The sequence below is a fragment of the Corvus brachyrhynchos genome, unplaced genomic scaffold (assembly GCF_000691975.1).
Source record: "Corvus brachyrhynchos isolate BGI_N302 unplaced genomic scaffold, ASM69197v1 scaffold194, whole genome shotgun sequence".
NCBI lineage: Eukaryota > Metazoa > Chordata > Aves > Passeriformes > Corvidae > Corvus > Corvus brachyrhynchos.
Window position 1 is genome coordinate 1,196,271 of NW_008237890.1, and position 19,697 is coordinate 1,215,967.

General features: G+C 38.2%; 1 protein-coding gene across 1 annotated transcript in view; it reads right to left on the reverse strand.

Annotated features, from left to right (window-relative positions):
- GLDC (glycine decarboxylase) overlaps positions 1-16,089 on the reverse strand; it is a gene marked incomplete at its 5' end in the record, with an annotated part of 28,989 nt that extends 12,900 nt beyond the window's left edge. Inside the window, 14 exons of the mRNA XM_017732785.1 lie at positions 617-742; positions 3,841-3,916; positions 4,756-4,898; positions 5,912-5,953; positions 6,043-6,127; positions 6,578-6,675; positions 7,160-7,240; positions 7,999-8,138; positions 9,184-9,289; positions 10,272-10,368; positions 11,572-11,768; positions 11,992-12,139; positions 12,689-12,766; positions 15,620-16,089. Coding sequence (XP_017588274.1) covers positions 617-742; positions 3,841-3,916; positions 4,756-4,898; positions 5,912-5,953; positions 6,043-6,127; positions 6,578-6,675; positions 7,160-7,240; positions 7,999-8,138; positions 9,184-9,289; positions 10,272-10,368; positions 11,572-11,768; positions 11,992-12,139; positions 12,689-12,766; positions 15,620-16,089 — 1,887 coding nt within the window. The remainder of the gene's footprint in view (positions 1-616; positions 743-3,840; positions 3,917-4,755; positions 4,899-5,911; positions 5,954-6,042; positions 6,128-6,577; positions 6,676-7,159; positions 7,241-7,998; positions 8,139-9,183; positions 9,290-10,271; positions 10,369-11,571; positions 11,769-11,991; positions 12,140-12,688; positions 12,767-15,619) is intronic.
- Positions 16,090-19,697: the final 3,608 nt, after the last annotated feature.

Here is a 19,697-nt window from a genome sequence, read left to right on the forward strand (position 1 = left end):
TATATATATATATAGTCATTTCTGGGACCTTCAGACAACCAAATGAAACATCTGGCCTTAATGTGAAATAATGACCATTCCCCCTACTTTCAGCAACAGAGTTCTACGATTACCATAACAGTTTGTTCAAATGTGGAAATGTGTCCTGCTAATCTCTCTTGGATTGCAAGAGTCACCTGCAGCCAGTACGCTTAAAAAAAGAGAAAAAAAAGTTGCCTAGCGACACCATCTCCAGCAGAGGTGGACTCAAACTTTGCTAAAAGAAGGCTGAAGTGCAGTTTCAAATGCTTCACATTCATGATCATGGCTTGTTTATTTCCAGTACTAGCTGTGGACCAAAGGGGTCTGCTATAAAAGAGTCTACTGTGTAGAAAGACTCTTTGAGCAAGTCCTGCACCAAAGATCCTCAAATTAAAAGAAGTCTCACAAGTGTCACATAGTAAGTGTCTGAGTGAGCAAAAAACAAAAGAAAAAAATAATTACTTACTTTCCAAGCATGTATTCACTATTATTACTTTATTTTCTCTCACAGAAAAATGTGATTCAGCTGCCAACAGTATTACCTTCAGAGAAGAAGTGTTCCTGCCTTGAAAATCAAAGATAATTTAATACTCACCATTGCTTTTAAATGGGAAATATCAATGCTCCCATTTTTATCCACTTCAATTGGCTGAATCTTCATCCCTGCCATTTGTGCACTTGCTGGATTAGTACCATGAGCAGATTTAGGAATAAGGCAAACCTTAGAAGGGAAAGAAAAACAGAACCTAAAGTATAACTAGTTAAAAAAATCTTTATGTTTTACGGTCTACACTCAGCTACAATTCATTATCAAAGTTTCAAAAAGAAATCCTGATTGTACCAGCGAATTGCCTCTTTTGCTGAATGATGCAACTTTTTTAAGAAAATCCATTCAGGTATTAGCATTTAAATACTCATTACTAAAGTTTCATTTGCTGCATAATCATATTTAGGCATGCAATTCCAGAATATTATTTCAGATACTCATATTTAGAATCTCTTTGTCTCACTCCACCTTTTTTTAAAACACTGATTTTTTTTTGATATTTTATTAACAGTTATCAGTCTCCATATGTACAAAGACTTGAAAGAAAAACTGTCTAATTCCAAATTTCCACTACAGCTTTTTCTGGTTTCCAAAGCATTTTCTTCTGTATTCTGTTCAAAACAAAAATTTAAACCAAAATATTTTTGCTATAGATAAGAAATTCAGAGCTAGTTGCATGCTCTGTACAATTAATTTAAGAAGAAAAAAAAGAGAAGCACTTCTACTTAAATAAATGTAGGCTCTTGTTAACGGTAGGAAAATGGTACACGTGTCAGGATATTTCCAGACATTTTCTAGTAATTCCACCCCTTGTAAAGACAATAAATACTTCTCACAAAAAAAAAAAAATCTTTGCTTCTATTCAATAGGGAAATTGAAACATCTGTCTATAATGACTCTCTTGGAAATATTTAACTATGCTTCTTAAGTTATTCAAGCTCAGCTTCATTAAACAAGAGCACAGCACTTTGTTTTCCTGAGAAACTGCACGATGGCTCATGGAGCTCCATCATCCACAGCGATGCTGAGACAAATGTGAATTCCTTCAGAACGCTGGAAGCACAGGGGTCCCAGCGCCAGTGCCAGGAAGCACTGTGCCACACCTGCAGCCATTTTATCTGCGCAGCTGAAATGTAAAGTGACTCCAGGTGGCCACTGAGTCTTGCAGGGTACAGACATTACCGATCTCACAAAAAAGCAGAGATGTGAGCTGTCCGTTCATGTCCATACTTTTTTCCCACGAGAGGGCACCAAATCCAAACAAGGCCAACTGTGAGACCCTTGAACTGCTGGTTTAATTACTTTCTCCAGCCCAGGAGAAAAGGGCAGTTCAGTTGAAAGGTCAACATTTCACAGGCTGTCTTATTTTCTTATTCCTTTTTACTCTTTCCAAGAGTATCACGATTTTCTTGTAACATTTGAAATCTGTAAATTGTGAGTAGAGTGCAAGCAGCCCCCAGGCTCTCCTGTGCAGTTCACCTCTGGATATTTCCAGAGGTATCACTCAGAGATGTCCAAGGATCTTGCACAGAGTAAGAGAAATGGCAGATCATATGCAGATAATCAGAAGACAACTCTCCAACAAATAGAATTTTAGCCTAATTTCACTTCCCACTGAGAAAAAACTACTCACAAAGCAAAGTTTGTAACTGTAAAGGGTGGTTGCCTTCTATTAAGTTTGACATGATCTGGATATAAGAAAGAAACAAAGACAGAAGAGGACAACACTTAGATTCAATTTTAGGTAGTTTTCTCACACAGAGGCTATAGTTCCCAGGAGGCCAGGACAGTGACCCTTCCATTTTGAGAAGGCAAATGAGTCTCAAAGCTGAGGATGAAATCAGGTTCAAAGGATATGGATGTTATTGCACTAAGGATTTTTTTCTACTGTTTAAAGCCAACTCTATGAGTGTGTGAAAGAAGAAGACCTAAGCAATCTCAAATTTCCAGGAAGTTTTTGATGTGGTCCCAAAAAAGCGTTCCTAAACTAACTTTTAGTGGGTTAAGTCGGAAGGTACATGTGGGTAAATATTTAATGAATACATGGCAAAGAAATGAAAAGAAAAATAGTCAGTTTTCAGTGTAGGGAATATTATCAATATCTGTGCTGATTCTCTAGCATTTAAAATTACTCATAATCGGGTTTATAATGGAGATACACAGTGAAATGCCAAATATCCTGTTAATACAAAACGCCCCAGGTCACTAAAAGAACTGATTGCAGAGTTCAGGAAAGGACCCACAGTACTGAGAAGCAGCATTCAAAGCAGTGTATGTATACTGGAACCAGACAGATCTAAAGTATGACACGAGCAAACACATCTTAACAACACACCACTGTGATCTTTAGCTTTGAACCTACTACTACTGAAAGATCTCACAGTTTTGGTGGGAAAGAAAGCAACTGCATCAAAAACCAGAAAGGGAGTAAGAGAAAAAAGTGAAAGGAACACAGAAACTTTAAAGATAAACAAAGTTATAAAATCGCTTTTTTGAGAAGGATGGACAAATAACTTGAATCCAACTAGGAAATGAGGATGGATAAGGATAAAATAAATAATCCCAGAATTAACACATGATATATCAGCTGTGAACATGGAAGAACTGTTCTTCATCTTTCAAGAGTGAGAGGGTGTTACATGAAATTGTAAACTCAATATCTCAATCTTCTTTCCTTCCTTCCTTTCTTCACTATGTCCCATGGCTGGCCACATGGCACATGCAATGGTTGCTTGGGAATTAAAATGTCGTAAGCATGACCTTCCCTGCTTTACCCTCCTTTCCCTGAGCTTTTGTTGTTGAGCGTGCCATTATATAGCATCAACATCCCTTTGGTCAGCCAGGGTCAGCTGTCCTGGCTGTGTCTCTCCCAGCCTCCTTGCTGGGAAAGGACAGGGTCAGCACAGGGCAGTGGCACAGAGAGAAGAAAGCCTTGACACTCTGAAAGCACTGTTCACCATTTGCCAAGAGATCCCTGTGTTATGAACAGTGCTTCAGCCACAAAGCACTGCACCATATGGCTGCTATGGAGAAAGTTAAATGCACCCTAGTCAGACACAGTACAATCACCCTTTCTGGGTGATTCTCACTCTCTGTAAAAACTTCTAAGACGGTACCGAGGATCCATGCGGGAAGCAGGGAACACTGAAAGCCTATCAGAGGGGATGATACACAACCTAGTTGCTCTCTAGGTGAGTCCCAGCTGCTGAATCAACTCTTCCCTTCTCCACTTCTCACCCAACACTCTTCCCTACATGATTGTTGACACTTACGGTTCTGTGACGTTCTCCTTTGGCATTTAAATAAGCTTTGATTGCAGCCAAGCCTGCATACTCTCCTTGGGCTCCACTGCAAGAAGAACACAAACACTGTTACACAGCACACACATCAGGAAGTGCCACCTCTCTGCCAGAGCTTCAAAACTGTCCAACCCTGACCCTTATCAATGACTTCAGGCAAGTATCACCAAATTAAAAGGAGCACATCCCATAGGTTAAATTACAAATGGACATGTTTAAATTAACAGCTGGATGTGAATGAAAAGAGTAGATGACAAAGGTTATGCCATTTTATGTGTTTACACTATGACGTTAAATCCTTCTGGTGACTGAGCTGATCCACATTTCTGCACCTAGCAGGGCTCTGTGCTTGATTACAGAGAGGCAAACTAATATTGAAATGCATAGCAAAGTGTATGCAATGAAACATAAAAGGTCTTTCAGTGACACCCTCAGTGTAGAGTAAGTTCATGCTGTTCATTTTGTATCAAAACTGCTAAGGGACATAAACGGGCTGCAGCAGTACTCATGAAATGCTGCTTTATTAATTTCAGTGAGCATGCAGATCTTAGGCATTCTTCCGTCAAACCTCATGCACTAACTACCATTTTCAACAATTAAACAGTTGGCAGGTCATACAGCTTATTCCTATTCCAAATCTTTATTTTTAGTTCATAGAGGGGGAAATATTAAAGGAATTAAATGACCAAATCATAAAACTTTTAGAAGAGATGAGACAAAATAGGATACCATAGTTTTTTTAAAAAAAACTACTTAGTAATTTCATAATCTTGCATTCAAGACAAATTTGATTTTAGTAAATTCTTCCATTTTCAGTTTGCACTTTTTTGGAGATAAGTTTTTGGAATCATGTGTCAAGGTGCAAATACTCAGAAAAAAAGGTACTACCTATTTGGTTGGAAGGAGATTTTGTCATAGCCAGTAATCTCACATAGGTCCTTCTCTAAATCCTTGAAAAGCTGCTGATATCCTTGAGCTTGATCCAGGGGAACAAAAGGGTGGATGTTGGCAAATTCTCTCCATGAAATAGGCTATAAAAACAAAACAAACAAAGAGTGCTGTAACAAAATACTCTACAGACAACTCTGTTTTGTTGTTAAACACTGTGAAGGAAAGAAGTTGCCTTGTGGTCAGTTAAGTATCAAACACCAAGTACGTTGATCTGCTGGAGGCTTGGGAGGCTCCTGGCAGGCCCAGAGGGATCTGGACATGCTGGATTGATGGGGCCAAAGCCAGTTGTGTGAGATTCAACAAGGCCTAATGTTAACTGATTTAATGTTAACATTATAGCTTTTTATTTTGGTGATCAGATTACCATACAAAGATTTTGGGGCATTATAAAGAGATTACCCCCAAAGCTTAGAAGTAGCTTACAGAATGCATTTGCCCCTTTCCCTCTTGCTCTTTTTTCCCTTCTCAACAGATCACCAAGTAAATGCTGATGTTTGAGCTATGGGATGGTACAGAAGCCTAGAAGATAAGGGGCTAATGTATATGTCTCAAACACTGATAGACAGATATCTGTGGAACCAACCAAGGATTTTTGATAAAAACACGCTGTGTAAATGGGCAAGAAACAACAGGAGGAAAATGAAGATATCTGGGGTCTCTTCAGCTGGGGAAAAGAGGATTATCCTAAGAAGTTGCAAACTGAAAAAGAAGCATGAATTGTCAGTCCCACCTGACTCTTTCCATATTTCTGAGGATTTGATTTTAAGATTTGTAAAGCAGACAGAGTTAGGTAATGCGACACTGCTTGAGGGAACAGGACTGTGATACCTAATTCCAAAAATTATTTTCATTATTTTTTTCAAAATGGAGTCTTCAAGACCACACACTCTCCTACTGTTGTTGCAGTCCTACTTGTGCTTTTCAGAACTTTTCCTTAGAGGAAAAAGGAGAGGGTGACTTCAGCTACCCCTGAAACTGCCTCCTCACTCAGCTGGAGTATTAGACCAAGAGCAGCCTTTATTTCTCTACAATGATGCTGGCTAGATAGTTTATTCATGTGGGTATCAAGTGAGACAGTATTATTGCAACTTACCGTGAGTTCAGCTGAACTATTGAGCTTCATTGTGCAGGACCCCTAAAAATACAAACACACTTTAGTATTTATTGAAATACACAAACACCTATGTAAGTATATATTTTTTTGTCTTTTTGGTAAATACCTACCAAGGGAATCATGCTGTGAACAAGAGAAATATCTTTGTTTTCCAATCTTTTCATGTACCGCACTATATTTGTCTCAGAGTGATAGCTGGAGAACACAAAACACAGTGGTAAGGCAAGCAGATCAGCTATACCAGCTGCTAACATAGGAAAAGAACACAAAAAGGAAGACTGATGACAGTTATTAATATATACTAAGTAGTTCTTTCCAAACAGGCACTCTAAGCTTGCTAATAGCAACATGGATTAAAAATGCTTATTATTATCTCAGTAGCACTATCAGAAAATACAGAATATAAGGATACCATGTCCTCAAATAATAGGTTGTACAATACAGCAGATTAACAGTCATGAGTATTGCTCTGCTCATTTAAAATGAGAAAGATAACTAAAAATGCTACTCAACATTTTATTTCAGAGTAACAAATCACTGTATGAATCCAGGTACAAAACTGTCCTCAACAGACTCCACTGCTAGTATTGAAGGGAGATATTTCAGATTCCATAAAAATAGCAAACATACAGCAGTTTCACAAACCTGTTGAAAACCTGGTGTGTCAAGAATTTGGAAGTTCTCTTAAATGGGGTGCTAAGGATGCCTTTGGTTTCCTCGCCCATACCCTCAGCAATTAGCTCCTTTGACACAAAGAAATAGAGAGTCAAGCTTTTTTTAGTCAGCTTTCAAGGTAAACCCCCCCCAATTTTACTAGCATATGTATCTGCATATATCTAGCATGACAACAGTATTATATTAAAACTGGGTACAGATATCTCAGTAGTCCTCATCTTGTAGGTATTGCTGCTAAATGCTAGTGACATGCAACAAAAATTCCAGTGGGAAAGAAATCACTGACCCCATGTCCTAACCATCACAAAAGAAGAAATAGCCTAAATGCAAGGTGTCCAAGCTGACCGAAAGAACTAAGTGTTGCAACCGGAAAATGGCATTACATAAATCCTTTATTTAACACTACCTCTTTATTTAAGAGAAGATATGAAATTCTTAATATTTAACAAATGGTCATCATATAGACACCCACTACACAAGACCAGTTTTGGTTTTCATTAAACTCTGGAAACATTCAGATAATGTAACCCACATGACCTATTATGTACTTACAGAAGAAGACTCGCAACCAAAAATCCATAATATGTCATCTAGATCTTTCTCATTTACAGTTTCATCAAGTGATACTCCAAGCTGTGGATAAAAGCACTACCAATTACTCAAAGCTGTTAACTTTAAAGACATAGTACATTTGTTTTGGTCAAGAAAAACTTTCCAGAAACACAAGGCGGGGGAGTGTGGGGGGGGAAACCTATGTGTCCAACAATATGTAAACATACATATTTGTAGGCATTTATGATATATAAATTTATTTTCTTTATGTAACACTTTCCAATTCCTCCCTTTACCCTCCCAAACTATCCAAGCCAGATGGCTCAGAAACTGAGACTCATGATCGCCTTCCTAATGTTTCTAAGTGTTTCCTACTTAATGGGAAAATTGCCCATTTTCCTGTGACACCCCTTCCCCCCATTCCAATTTACAGAACATACTACACTTCATGAAGACTCCTTCATGCCTACCAAAATGTGGTTTAGATTTCAGTCTGTCTTCAAACACTGTCATAAGACCTGAATTCTGGATGTCACCTTGTATTTCATCATTAAATTTTTGAATCTCTCCCCTTCAGTGCCATATTTAACAGGAGAAAATTACATATTCCTGTTAAAAGGCATAAAATGAAAATACAATTATTATTTCTGGAAGTTCAGTGCCTCACTTAACAAGTTCATTCTTTATATTATCTTTACAATTGACTAATATATCTGAGCAAATTACAAGATCTTAAATCATTTTGTTCCGTTTAGCACATGTAATGATTAGAAACTTAATGAAGAAAATGCCATACTACAAAATTTCTGAATTTATCAAAGGGTTAGAAAGTTGCTTACTCTGCCATCACTATAAATCCGAAAATTTATCTTTCTAAGAGCTGCCCTGTCCAAAACCTCTTTGACTGGGCATCCACACGTGATCGTCAAGGTATCAAAGAACAGATCATGATGTAGTTTATGACCAGCTCGCCTGAGACCTATAAAAAACAGTAAGTTAATTGTATTATATGCACACTATATTGTTTGCTCAGGCAGTAGCTGCAGAACAATACCATCTATCTCATAAGTAAATGCTTTTACATAAAAAAGCAAAATATGCCGCTTGTGTAAAGAGCAGCAAAATCACCAGCTTTTTAGTGAAATGTCACTGTGTATGAAATGCAACTAAATCATATTCAAACCTAATTAATAATGCAGACTGAGTCTAGGGAAAGTCAGTCTGATACATCAAATCCGTCATATATACAGTAGCAGAATTGGTATATGAATGCAGTAAGGACAAAATAATAAGAAAGATATTAACGGATATTAACTGTCACAGAGCTTGCCATAACAAAGTTTGGAGTCATAGGGTTTTTTGTAGTAGCAAGAGGTCTTCTGGCTAAACTGGCAAATAAAGTATGGATGTTTCTTACAATAATCCCTTAGTTCCAAGCATTCCAGTTTTGTATAGCTCTGACAGCAGTGATAGTTGTATCAATGAAAAAAAAACTACCAGACCACGTACTCCAGATGCAATCATTAACTTCTGCTAGATTCTGTGCTATTCTTTAGCTGTTAACCTTTGTGATTTCAATGTTCGTAGCAGGTATGATACTCCACCCAGTTTAACTGAAATGTTTCTATTGCTTTAATATAATTTATTACCTTCCTTTGCTATGTTATTAATACTCTGTGCAGATTTCTGTGTGTAAACTAGGATGGTCCATCAAAAGAAGTAGAAGCTGGCAAACAGCAGTTCAACACTACCATCTGGAGACTAGCTCTGTAGACTTCTGTTAGTTTCCCAAGGAAACAGAGGTAATGCCTCCAAGTTCTTATCACAGACATCTAATTCTTTAATGTCATTATCAGAACTACACAAAAAACATCAGCTGTATATTTTATATTAAAATGTCTCTCCCAAGTCGAGAGAACACACATCAGATGGACACCCCTGCCTCCACCCTGTAAGTTTATTTAAGATGTATTATTTAAGGGGTAAGGATCTTGGAACAGTTTCTGTAAATGTTAAGCACGCACCTTCAGCCAAGATTAGAGTAGCGTTGTGTACTCGTTTTGCAATATGCCTTAGTCCATCAGATCCATGGTATATACCAAACATTGCTGACATATTAGCCAGAAGAGCCTAGGATCCAAACACAGTTTAGGACATTGTTATTGTTAGCAGAAACTATTTCATGTAAGTTTAGTGAAATGTTTCTTTAGCACCCAGAGACAACCATGTATCCTGAGCTGATGTTATAGCTGATTATGTGTTGCCTACAAAATAAAAGGAGGGAAAGGCAAAATACTTTCATGAAACTGTAAGCACCGATTATTAATTCAATCCCCTTTGAAATGTAACTGTTTTAGCAATTAACACATACTTAAATTCAACTATTGCAACAAAGACATTTGAAGACTTTCAAGTCAAGTTAGTCTCACAGGAACCCATTGTTTAGGATCAGTACAAAAAACCTACAGAGTATCTCCTGAATACTAAGTAATTAAACTTGTGTCAAGAACAATAATAATAATCTCTCCTCAAAATCTGGCACAACATTAAGAGCAGGAGGAAGGCAATGATAGGAGCAAAAAAAGTTATGACCCTGTCTGTCTGGAGATCTGTGGAGGTATGGTGAAGATAACTATTCTGGATACTTATTTACTTAATCGTGGAATTTTCCTGTAAAGATATCTCCTTGGTGATGTAACATTCTTGCATCAAAGCACATTGACAAAAACATAAGTTGTGACAATTTGAATAATTAGTTTAAGAATTTAAAAATTTATTTCTTCTGGCTTGAGTGGGGAATTTCAGGCTATTGGAATTCCCTTCTATTTTATTAAGAGTTCTGTCTCATTTATAACAAACACAGCACTACTCAGTGGTGTTCATGCTACAAGACAGACAGATTCATGACACTGCAAGAATTGAGGACTACAGTAAGGAAACACATAGTAATACTCTCTTTTCAAGCAGACCATTATTCAAAGGGCTCAAAACAAATGAACAAAGACCAGAATATATCTATGTCCTCCATTTTTCTACTAAAATCTCTCAAAAGTAAAGCTAACTCACTGTTCAACTTGTTCCTTTCTAGCGCTGAAAATAAAGCATAAGTTACCTGTGCTGTGCAGATGTTGCTGGTTGCTTTATCCCTCCTGATATGCTGCTCTCGTGTTTGCAAAGCAAGCCGGTACACTTCCTTTCCACTTGCATCTCTAAGTCACAAGTGAAAATGTTGCTTCTGTTACTTTAAAATTATAGTTATTTGTGACATAGGGCTTTATGCATGCTAACCTGAAACTAGTTATCCTCAGAGACAGAAGGGTGCTGGAGAGAACAAAGCAGAAGTTGGGACAGTTGCAATACCAAACAGAGCAAGACTAAAGCACTTCTAGATTTCTGTTTATATCATGGCTGGTCAGCAGACCACACAGCGAAATTTCTAAGCATACTACAGGAGAATTTGGTATTTGCCTTAAAATGACACAGATTATTGCAATTACTTTAACTGAGTAATAATATAAATTAAATATTCCTAAACTTATTGATAACTGTGAATGTTTTAGTTATTTTGGTTACTGAAGTACTTCTGGATAACTTCTGTGCCAAAGATACACAGTCTTTCTAGTGACAATGACTTTGCATTTCAATTATTACTAGTTAGACATCTTGTCAAAATACACAGTACATCACCAACAGCAACTATTAGAAGCAAGATTTTGTACACTATTTCTCTGCTTTGTTTAAGCATGACTAAAATTTGAACTTGATTAAGTTCCTTCTAGATTATTTTGGAGGTTCACTGAATTTTCTACTTCTTGCCATTTGATGTTTAAGATTCACTGATAAAGGTCTAACAGTACAGAGTAAGTGGAGTAAGTTAGCTTGCAAAGCCTCCTGCCATCACAATGAATCCACTCTGCTTTTGGTTATCTCTTCATCCCACATTGCCACAAGCACTATAGACAGTTCCACACAAATGGAATTCTTGGAGCTTGCTTCCTCAAAACTGAAGGCAACTTTTATTCTCAGAGTTTTCAAGAAAAAAGGGTGCTCAGTACAACACCATGGTCAGCTATTGTTCTCAAAGGCTGCACAAGATAGTCATAGTGTGTTCTTTTGTGGTTTTTTATGTATTACTAAGATCTCTGAGGGGAAACTTCTGATTGGATATTAGGTAAAAGTTTTTCAAAGAAAGGGTTCTAAAGCACTGGAACAGGCTTTCCAGGGAAGTGATGGCATCACCAACCATGGAAGTGTTCAAAAGATGTGTGGGTGTGGCACTAGAGGACACAGTTTAGTGGTGAACATTGTGGTAGGTTGACACCTGGACTTTATGATCTTGAAGGTCCTTTCCAACCTTAAGGATTCCAAGACTATGATTTCAATCTTCACTTAATGGCAGAGGGACCCCTTACCTTGTGACACCCACCATTCTGCCCGGCATCATTCTCACTAGATTTTCCTTGACAGCAAAGAAAGCTGCGTGGGGTCCCCCATAGCACAGCGGGACGCCAAACCTCTGGGAGTTACCCAGGACAACATCTGCCCCAAACTCCCCAGGAGGCTTCAGAATACAGAGCGCCAGAAGGTCAGTAGCACAGCAGGCGAGAGTCTGAGAACAGAAATGCACAAAGCAGTCAGGCTCTCTTCTGAAGGAATGGTGTTTATGTGGGAGCTAGGTTTTTAAATTTAATTTCAAACAGTTACACATGACTTGCACAGAGCTGAAGTTCAATGGTTGTTATGGTTATCAATTGCATGTAGGTGAGATGATAACTCAATGGCTGTTTGATGCATCAGATTAGTATCTGTATGACCAATAAAATTTACTTTACCCCATTCTGGTGAGCTCTTTCAACAAGTTCAGAGAAGTCTTCGATCTTCCCTTCAGTGTCTGGATACTGAAATAAAACTCCACTGACATCATTTCCACTGAAATCCATCTCATGGGGTAATTTGAGCTCAGTAATAACACCTGTGTAACTGGAAACAAAAATACACAGAAGGCAAAATAGTCAAACCACTTCCAACCTTGGGGTGACACTTAGTAAGATGTTTTCATGGACTCATATATGACTCTCTTCTTTAATATACAGAGAGTTGAACATGCTTTTCAGCACTAAATGTTGAGAAAGTTTCACATCATTGTATATAGTACTGAAGAAAAATTGCATTCAATATCACCATCAGAAATACAGAGCAAAGCAAACAGAGAATGCTTAGGATGCTTGTTAGTAAAAGAAAAAAAAAAGACAAGACTGAATTCAACAGTCAAATGTATATATTTGTGTAACAATTTAAGGAAAAATTAAATATTTTCTTTTTATCATATGTTTAGTCTCTTTTTAAACAGCTTTAATTTCTTTGCAGTTGTATTTGAACTTGAAGTGATGCCAAATGATAACAGATTTCTGCTTTTAGTTTGCAAAGAAAGCACAGGCCAGAAATGTTAGGTATATGGCAAAAAGGCACAGATGGAAAATGATTCAGCGTAAGGGAAAATATATGGTTAAAAATGGAGGAAAACATTACTTTGCTCTAGTTTGGACCACTGCTATAGTTTGAGGGTGGCATCGGGCATCTACATAGAATTTTCTCCTTTTGTTGTGTCTGTCAAAAAAAAGAAAAAGAAGGCTTACATATCAATAATATATGGTTTCCCTTGGAAATAAAATTAGCTTATTTTCTAGAAGTGAGTTTTCCTATGTAAAAAGGCAGTTGAAGATATTATATATATATTATTATATATACATTATAACCAGATTAAGTGTAAGATTAAATGACATTTCTTTCAAATTTACATTAAGAAAGATCATTTCAGACACTCAAATGAGACTCATACATTTAAACAGATTATGAAAGAGAACAGGCAGGTCGGTAATTTCAAAAGCCATGGGAATGGGTCCACACACACATACTTTTTTAAAGGAATACAACTGTGGTCTTTAATACAGATTTTTCAGTGTTGCCCTGGATAAAAAAAATATGAGCCATCTAAGTAGGTAAAGGGAGATGAAGAAGATGGGTCCGTGCACACAGCAGTGGGGATAGAACTAGCTGATCTTTAGGGTCCCTTCCAACCCAAACCATTCTATGATTCTGGTAAGACCATTCCCTAGCTTTCTCTGGTAAGCAGAATTTTACATCATACTGAGACTTTGAACTAGCGAATACTTAGAAAACTATTTTTACACACACAAAACTATGATTACACACTCTCTGCTGTGTAATCACCTTCCTGATACACAGTTCTGCAGTGACCTTCAATCATCTCATGTATTTAATTTGATTTGCAGATCCCTTTCACATGGCCCTACAACAGACATCCATGAAAGCACATTTGGATACACCAGTAAGAGTTTCACTTTTAGCAACTTAGAAAGATGTACGCCACCATTTTTTAAAGCTTCTTTTAATCACTAATGGAAAAAGATAATGCACATCTTCAACTTTCATGGACACAAGAGACTCGGGCCACAGTCTGTTAGAGTATGTGATAAAAGGTCCTCTGCACCCCCTGCAGAGAGGCAATGGCTGGTGGAGGAGCCCAAGTAACACTCTGTTCCTGCTGCTCCCCAGGGAAAAAAATCAGCCCAACAGAGACCCATCTCCACAAGTGCAGAGGAGCAAAGAGACCACCTGGCAGGTGGGAACTGTAGTTAATCAATTAACCCAAACAGGCACACTGGGTGCTATTCCCCACTTGGCAAGTAGACATCATGGTATGCATGAGAAGAGCATTTGAGGATTGCAAACATCTCTTATTATGAGATGTTTAGGGGAAAAATAATACAGCTAAGTGATTCTGCAAGCAACAAGCATAACGAAATAGAGGAGTAAGGAGATAAACTGGGACAGTCACATATAAATGGTTGCTGAAGCACTTGCACCTAACTAGTGAAGTCTGTCCACTCTTCTTGTTAAATGACTTTCTGATTCTTTTCATGGGTAAGGAGACTCTGTATTCTGTGTTGTGTGTGTATGGCTGGCTGAGTGTCACTGGAGTCAGAGCATGAAGGATCCACATTTCCATAGTGCAGCAGCTGAAGTGACTGGAGTGAGTGGACTTCAGTGCCAGCAATTGGAGCAGCACATCAACCAATATAGGCCCTCATATCTGTGCTGGTGCCAGTAGCTGGCCTGGTGCCCTAGGCATGGCAGCTAGACTCTTTCCAGTATGGCCATGTCTCTGTTGTACTGGGGAGCCCAGAGGCGGGCACAGCACTGTGGGATGGGGACTCACCAGGGTGAGAGGGAGGGATCCCTCCCTGGCCTCCCGGCAACACTCCTCCCAGTGCAGCCCAGGAGATTGTCAGCCTATTGGCCACAAGTAAGTACACGCTGCCTGATTGTGTTCAATCTGGTAACACCCAAACCCCAAAAAGGCCTTTCCAGCAAAGCTGCTTTCCAGCCTGCCAGACCCCATCATGTACCCCATATTCCTGGGCTTCCTTCTCCCCAGGTACAGGACTTCACACTTCCCCTTGTTGACCTTCATAGGGTTCCTGTCAGCCCATTTTCTCCAGCCTGTCCTAGTCCCTCTGGAAATCTCTGTGACCCACTGGTCTATCAGCTGATCCTCCAAGTTTTGGATCATCAGCAAGTTTGCTGAGGATACAGTCTGCCCCATCATGCAGATCCTCAACTGGACCCAGTGTTGCCCCTAGGGTATAACAACTGTCCTCCACCTAGAGTTCATGTCACTGACCAGCACCCCATGGGCCAACATTCAGTTTCCATCTATCTCACTCCCACCTGATCCAGCCTGTAATTTTTGGTTTCTCTGTGGAGATTTAAGGGAGACCCACTGCTTTCCCCTCCCAAGGCAGCCACACAACTGTAGAAAGTCATCAGGCTGGTCAAACATGACCTGCCCCTGTGTTAATTCATGCTCATGACTCCTTATCCCCTCTTGTCCTTCATATGTCTGGAAATGGCTTCCAGGGCTAGCAGTTGTTCCATCATTGCTGAGGCACTGAGGTGATGCTGACTGGCTGGTAGTTAAGAGACAGGAGTGTCATTTGCTTTGCTCCCTTGCTGAGGCACCTCTCCCAATCACTGTGGTTGTTCAGAGACAATCAAGGGCAGCCTCGGATTGATATCAGGAGGCTCCCTCAGCAGCCACACCAGCAGCACATCAGGACCTGAGTAAGTCCAGTTTGCTTAAGTGCTCTGTAGCCTGACCCCCCTCCAACAAGGGTAAGTCCTCCTTCCTCTAGAATTTCTCCAGTCCTCTCTTTAGGTCCTTAGGTTTCTGAAGGCCTTATATGTCTGAGTTAAACATTTACATCAACACTAGGAACTTCTCTGGGGGCATGGCAACACGGACTCTAGCTGTTCAGTGATCTGCTCACACCAAGAAGGCCACACTCAACTTCAACTCATTGCCTACACGTGGATAGATCCCTTCAAATTCCAAAATTACTTTCTGCTGTGATTTAACCACAGATTTAAACACAGTACCTGTGACATAACTGCATGGCTTCTGCAGCAGCTGTCCCTTCATCCAGCAAAGACGCGTTAGCCACATCCATTCCTGTGATATCACACACCATAGTCTGGTAATTTAGGAGGCTCTCCAGCCTGCCCTGGGACACCTCAGGCTGGTAAGGGGTATACTGGGTAACCCTGTAAAAAAAAGTTCTGAGTTTAGGTCTAGGAAAAGAAATGTGTAACAAAATTATGACAATATATAACTGAACTATATCAGAGAAAAAAGAAATAGTGAAGTGTAATTCATTAATATGGAAATTTGTTAGAAAACGGTTATTTTTAAATGCCTTAATTTTTATCTTCTGGTGTTGACTTGGCTTTTTACAGGACAAGAATTCTGTTTCTCCATTTTGAAAAGAGAAGTTACTTTTAAAGCCGAAGTGTGAGGCCGTTATGGAGAAGGGACAGAGTAAGTAGATGCTGAGTGTGGAAGAATTAAATCAAGTCACAATATTTAAAGAAGTTGAATATTTTTGTTGAGTATATTTTGTTCAATCATCTAGGTGTTGCCATGATTTTTCAACACTGTTTCTGAAGCCCTTTACTTGTAAAGTTGTCTCCACCCTTCTAGGAGGAAAGGGACTTGGCATTTCACAGAATCAAGCTCAGAAATATGTAACTTCTTGTGAAATGACAGTTTCCAGTTGAGGGAAGTCAGATTGATGTAAGTCTTATCTGTTGTCATTTGGCGAACAAAACAGTAGTGGCAAGATAAGGAACTCCTTCAAAAACACAAGAATATAAGGGAAACTCTCTATTGTAACAGTCCCGAAAACAAAGCAGCATGGGTCCAGGGATGAAAGGCAAAAATAGAAGTCAGACTCTCCTCTCACTGCTGGAAATTTGGCCACTGGATTCCACAGTAGTTCAGGACATACTTTACGCCAGATTGAATTTAGAGTAGCAGCCAGAAACAAGTGGTAAGTGGGAACACTTGTGGCCTCTGTTTTCTAGTGATAGAAGAAAACAGCAGTTTTCTTCCCTGAAAGGGCAGTAGTAAGCCTTAGAATTTTGAGAAATGAAGTGAAGGTATAAGCTTTCCAGAAAGACTAAAGTATTTGGGAGCTCAAAAAGTCAATAGAAGGTAAAAGCCAAAGATTTTTAAAAAACAAGCTGGAGAACCTGGTATCAAGCAAGGTGAGAGGAGCAACAAAATAGTAATGTGAGAGACAAACTAGGAAAAAAGTCCTGAAGGTAATGCAAGAGCAAGAAGAAGGACATACTTAATATGTGAACTCAAAGTGTAATATATAATGCTAATGTATGTACTGGCTAATTAAGTTATACATCTGCTCAAATTACTCATATACACTATTCAGCACAGTAACAGAAAGCAATAGGTATGTATTGAGTACATAAATATTGATGATTTTCCCAAAACCTGTAGGTTTTTTCTCATTCTTGGCCAATTCTAGAACTAAACTAATTATCATCATATGACTGCATAGTTCACAAGTGAGACCATGTCCCAGGCTGCATGCAACCTTGCTAATCCCAATAGTAGGGGTGTTTTTCTCCATAGCAGCTAAACCCAGTGTTTGGTTTGCCAGATAAACTTTCAGTCTGGGAGAATTAAGATTTGTTTTCTGTATGGTCCCCCTGCCCTCTCAGTTCTCACCAATAAAAAGAATTATTCCAAATGCCTTTGCACAAGTAATGACTTTTCTTGATTAGTAGAAGAAACTCCTCTGTACCTACAGTTTACAATCGTGCTTTCTCATTTAATTTAAGGGCTGTTTTTTGTATTTTAACTTGAGGAAGGAACTAGAATTAGACTAACAAGAATTAAAACACTGAGGTTAATTGAAATGCATTAGAGAAATCCTATGCACATAATTGGGAAAGTCCACTATATTACAAAACAGAATTAATGAAGGCCTTTGATTTTGATGTTATAGTTTTGAGTGGTGAACACAGTTGAACTAAACCAAATCAATTTCAGAAGGACAGGAAAAAAAATCAACCAAGAAATCTTGAATTCCAGTACTGCTACAAGCAGTACTTTAAGCTACAGTGTATGAAGCTTAAAAGTTCTACAAGTAAAGACACCTATTATAACTTAAGAACACTTAGTTAAACACTTCTTTCAAAAGGGTTTTTTGGCATTTTCTAAGCATCTATATATTTTAATTTATTCTACTTCTCCACAGTTTCTCCAAATAAAATATCTGGCTTTAGTCTGTATTCCGTGTTCTGCCTGAATCTATACTACATGGTAACTAACTTTTTAAACTCATTTAAAAACGACTCTCTAAAAGTAATTATTGCAGAGTATGTAGCTATTTTCAGAATGTAATGCTTTCATTGTATTTTGAGTGTCACTACCTAACAAGTTTAATAATTTACATTAGAGATGTGAAGACTGTAGGCTTCCTTGGTACAGGTGTGTATTCTTACATATTTAATGTCTGAGGGCAAAGGAATCAAATAAGTTGAACTTTGAAGACTTTTAGTTGCTCTAACAAATGCCAAGCAAAGAGAAACAAGTTGTGTAAGGGAGACAGAAAAGATCCGAAGCAATAAGCCTGAGCTTGCAGCATGTCCCTTGGAGCTGCAATGTGAAGTGTGTCAGCATGGGAAGTGTTACACACTCAGCAGATGTAAGGAGAAGTCTTAAACAGCTTCCATAAAGCCTGTGTAGTTGTTTTAGCACACATGCACACACACACATACTTTCCCTCCAACAAACATTTTAGCCTTCACTTTAGCCACCTAATAGTTTAGCTTTTAGCCATCTAGTTTGACTTCACTGGACAGTGCAAGATGAGGTTTCTGGATGAACTCTCAGTTGTTTCATTAACTCTACACAACTTTTCAGGATTGAAAAGTTATATAGTGATAAGCTGCAGTTCATTTTGTTCCACTTACTTTCTAACTGTTTTTATTTTTGCCTCTATCAACTGATCATTTGTTTCCTGGTACTGTACTGAATATTTAGATTGCATATGTTGCAAAAAGTGAATGAGGATAAGGCCAAATAAAACTTTGCATAGGTATACTTCATCTCTTCTTTGACTCCAAACAATGCAACTTTTCCACCAGTGATGCAAACAGAGCCAACAAATCTAAAAATAAATAAGACTTAGTGGTCTACAGATACGTAGGCCCATTTATGGCAACCCAAAGTATAAAAAATACGTAACATATAAGTAACAATGACTTTTTGCACTGAGTAATATGATCCTTTGGTTGATTGTGGTTTTTTTTTGATCTTTGGGCTTTTTTATTATATAAAATTTTTAAATACCTATTTTACCAAATAAAAATTACCCAATAATAAAGATGACAGTTGCCATTTTAATACAGTATAAAAGGAGGATCTTACTAGTGATAGGGGAACTTGTAAACTAAATGAGAAAATGCCAGGTACCAGTGACATTCAGTCTGTTGGAAACTGAGACTCGACATGAAATTTAGCTTTTCCTGTTGCAACATTTCTGAGTTACAGTTCTTTAGAAACTGAAGTCAGCTGGATCATCAGAACCAAGTACAATATTCTCAGCCTTTTCATAAATGTATTATCTTGTTATGGTAGTTTAATATCACTGCTCTTCACCAGAGAATTATTTCATCAGACAAGACAGGAACTCACTTTATGGATAAACATTCAAACTCTTTAAGGTCTCTGGTTTAAAAAAAAAAAAAAGAGGAAAGAGATACTAAGAGAATAGCCTTTAGAATTTTCAAAATTTCTTACTTCCTCATCAGAAAATCATGATCATTGTATTGCACAGTATTTAACTACCTCCACCCAAATAGCATACACCAGTGGAGGAGGGAACTGTTTTTAATTTAGGCAGAAGTTAGGAAAGAATTACTTTCATTTAGGAGGTAAGTCTGTATACTTCCTTAAAGCAAACATGTAATCTTGTATTAGTTCATAATACATAGGAGCTGTAAATAGAAGTCACAGAATCAGTGGCACATTTTACAGAAAGTAAATTTCTAGCTTAAGCATGAACACAGTCCCTACACAGTAGGATACACATCATTACCGAATATATTAAAGCCTTAGTAAAAAAAAAAAAAAAAAAACGTTAGAGGACAA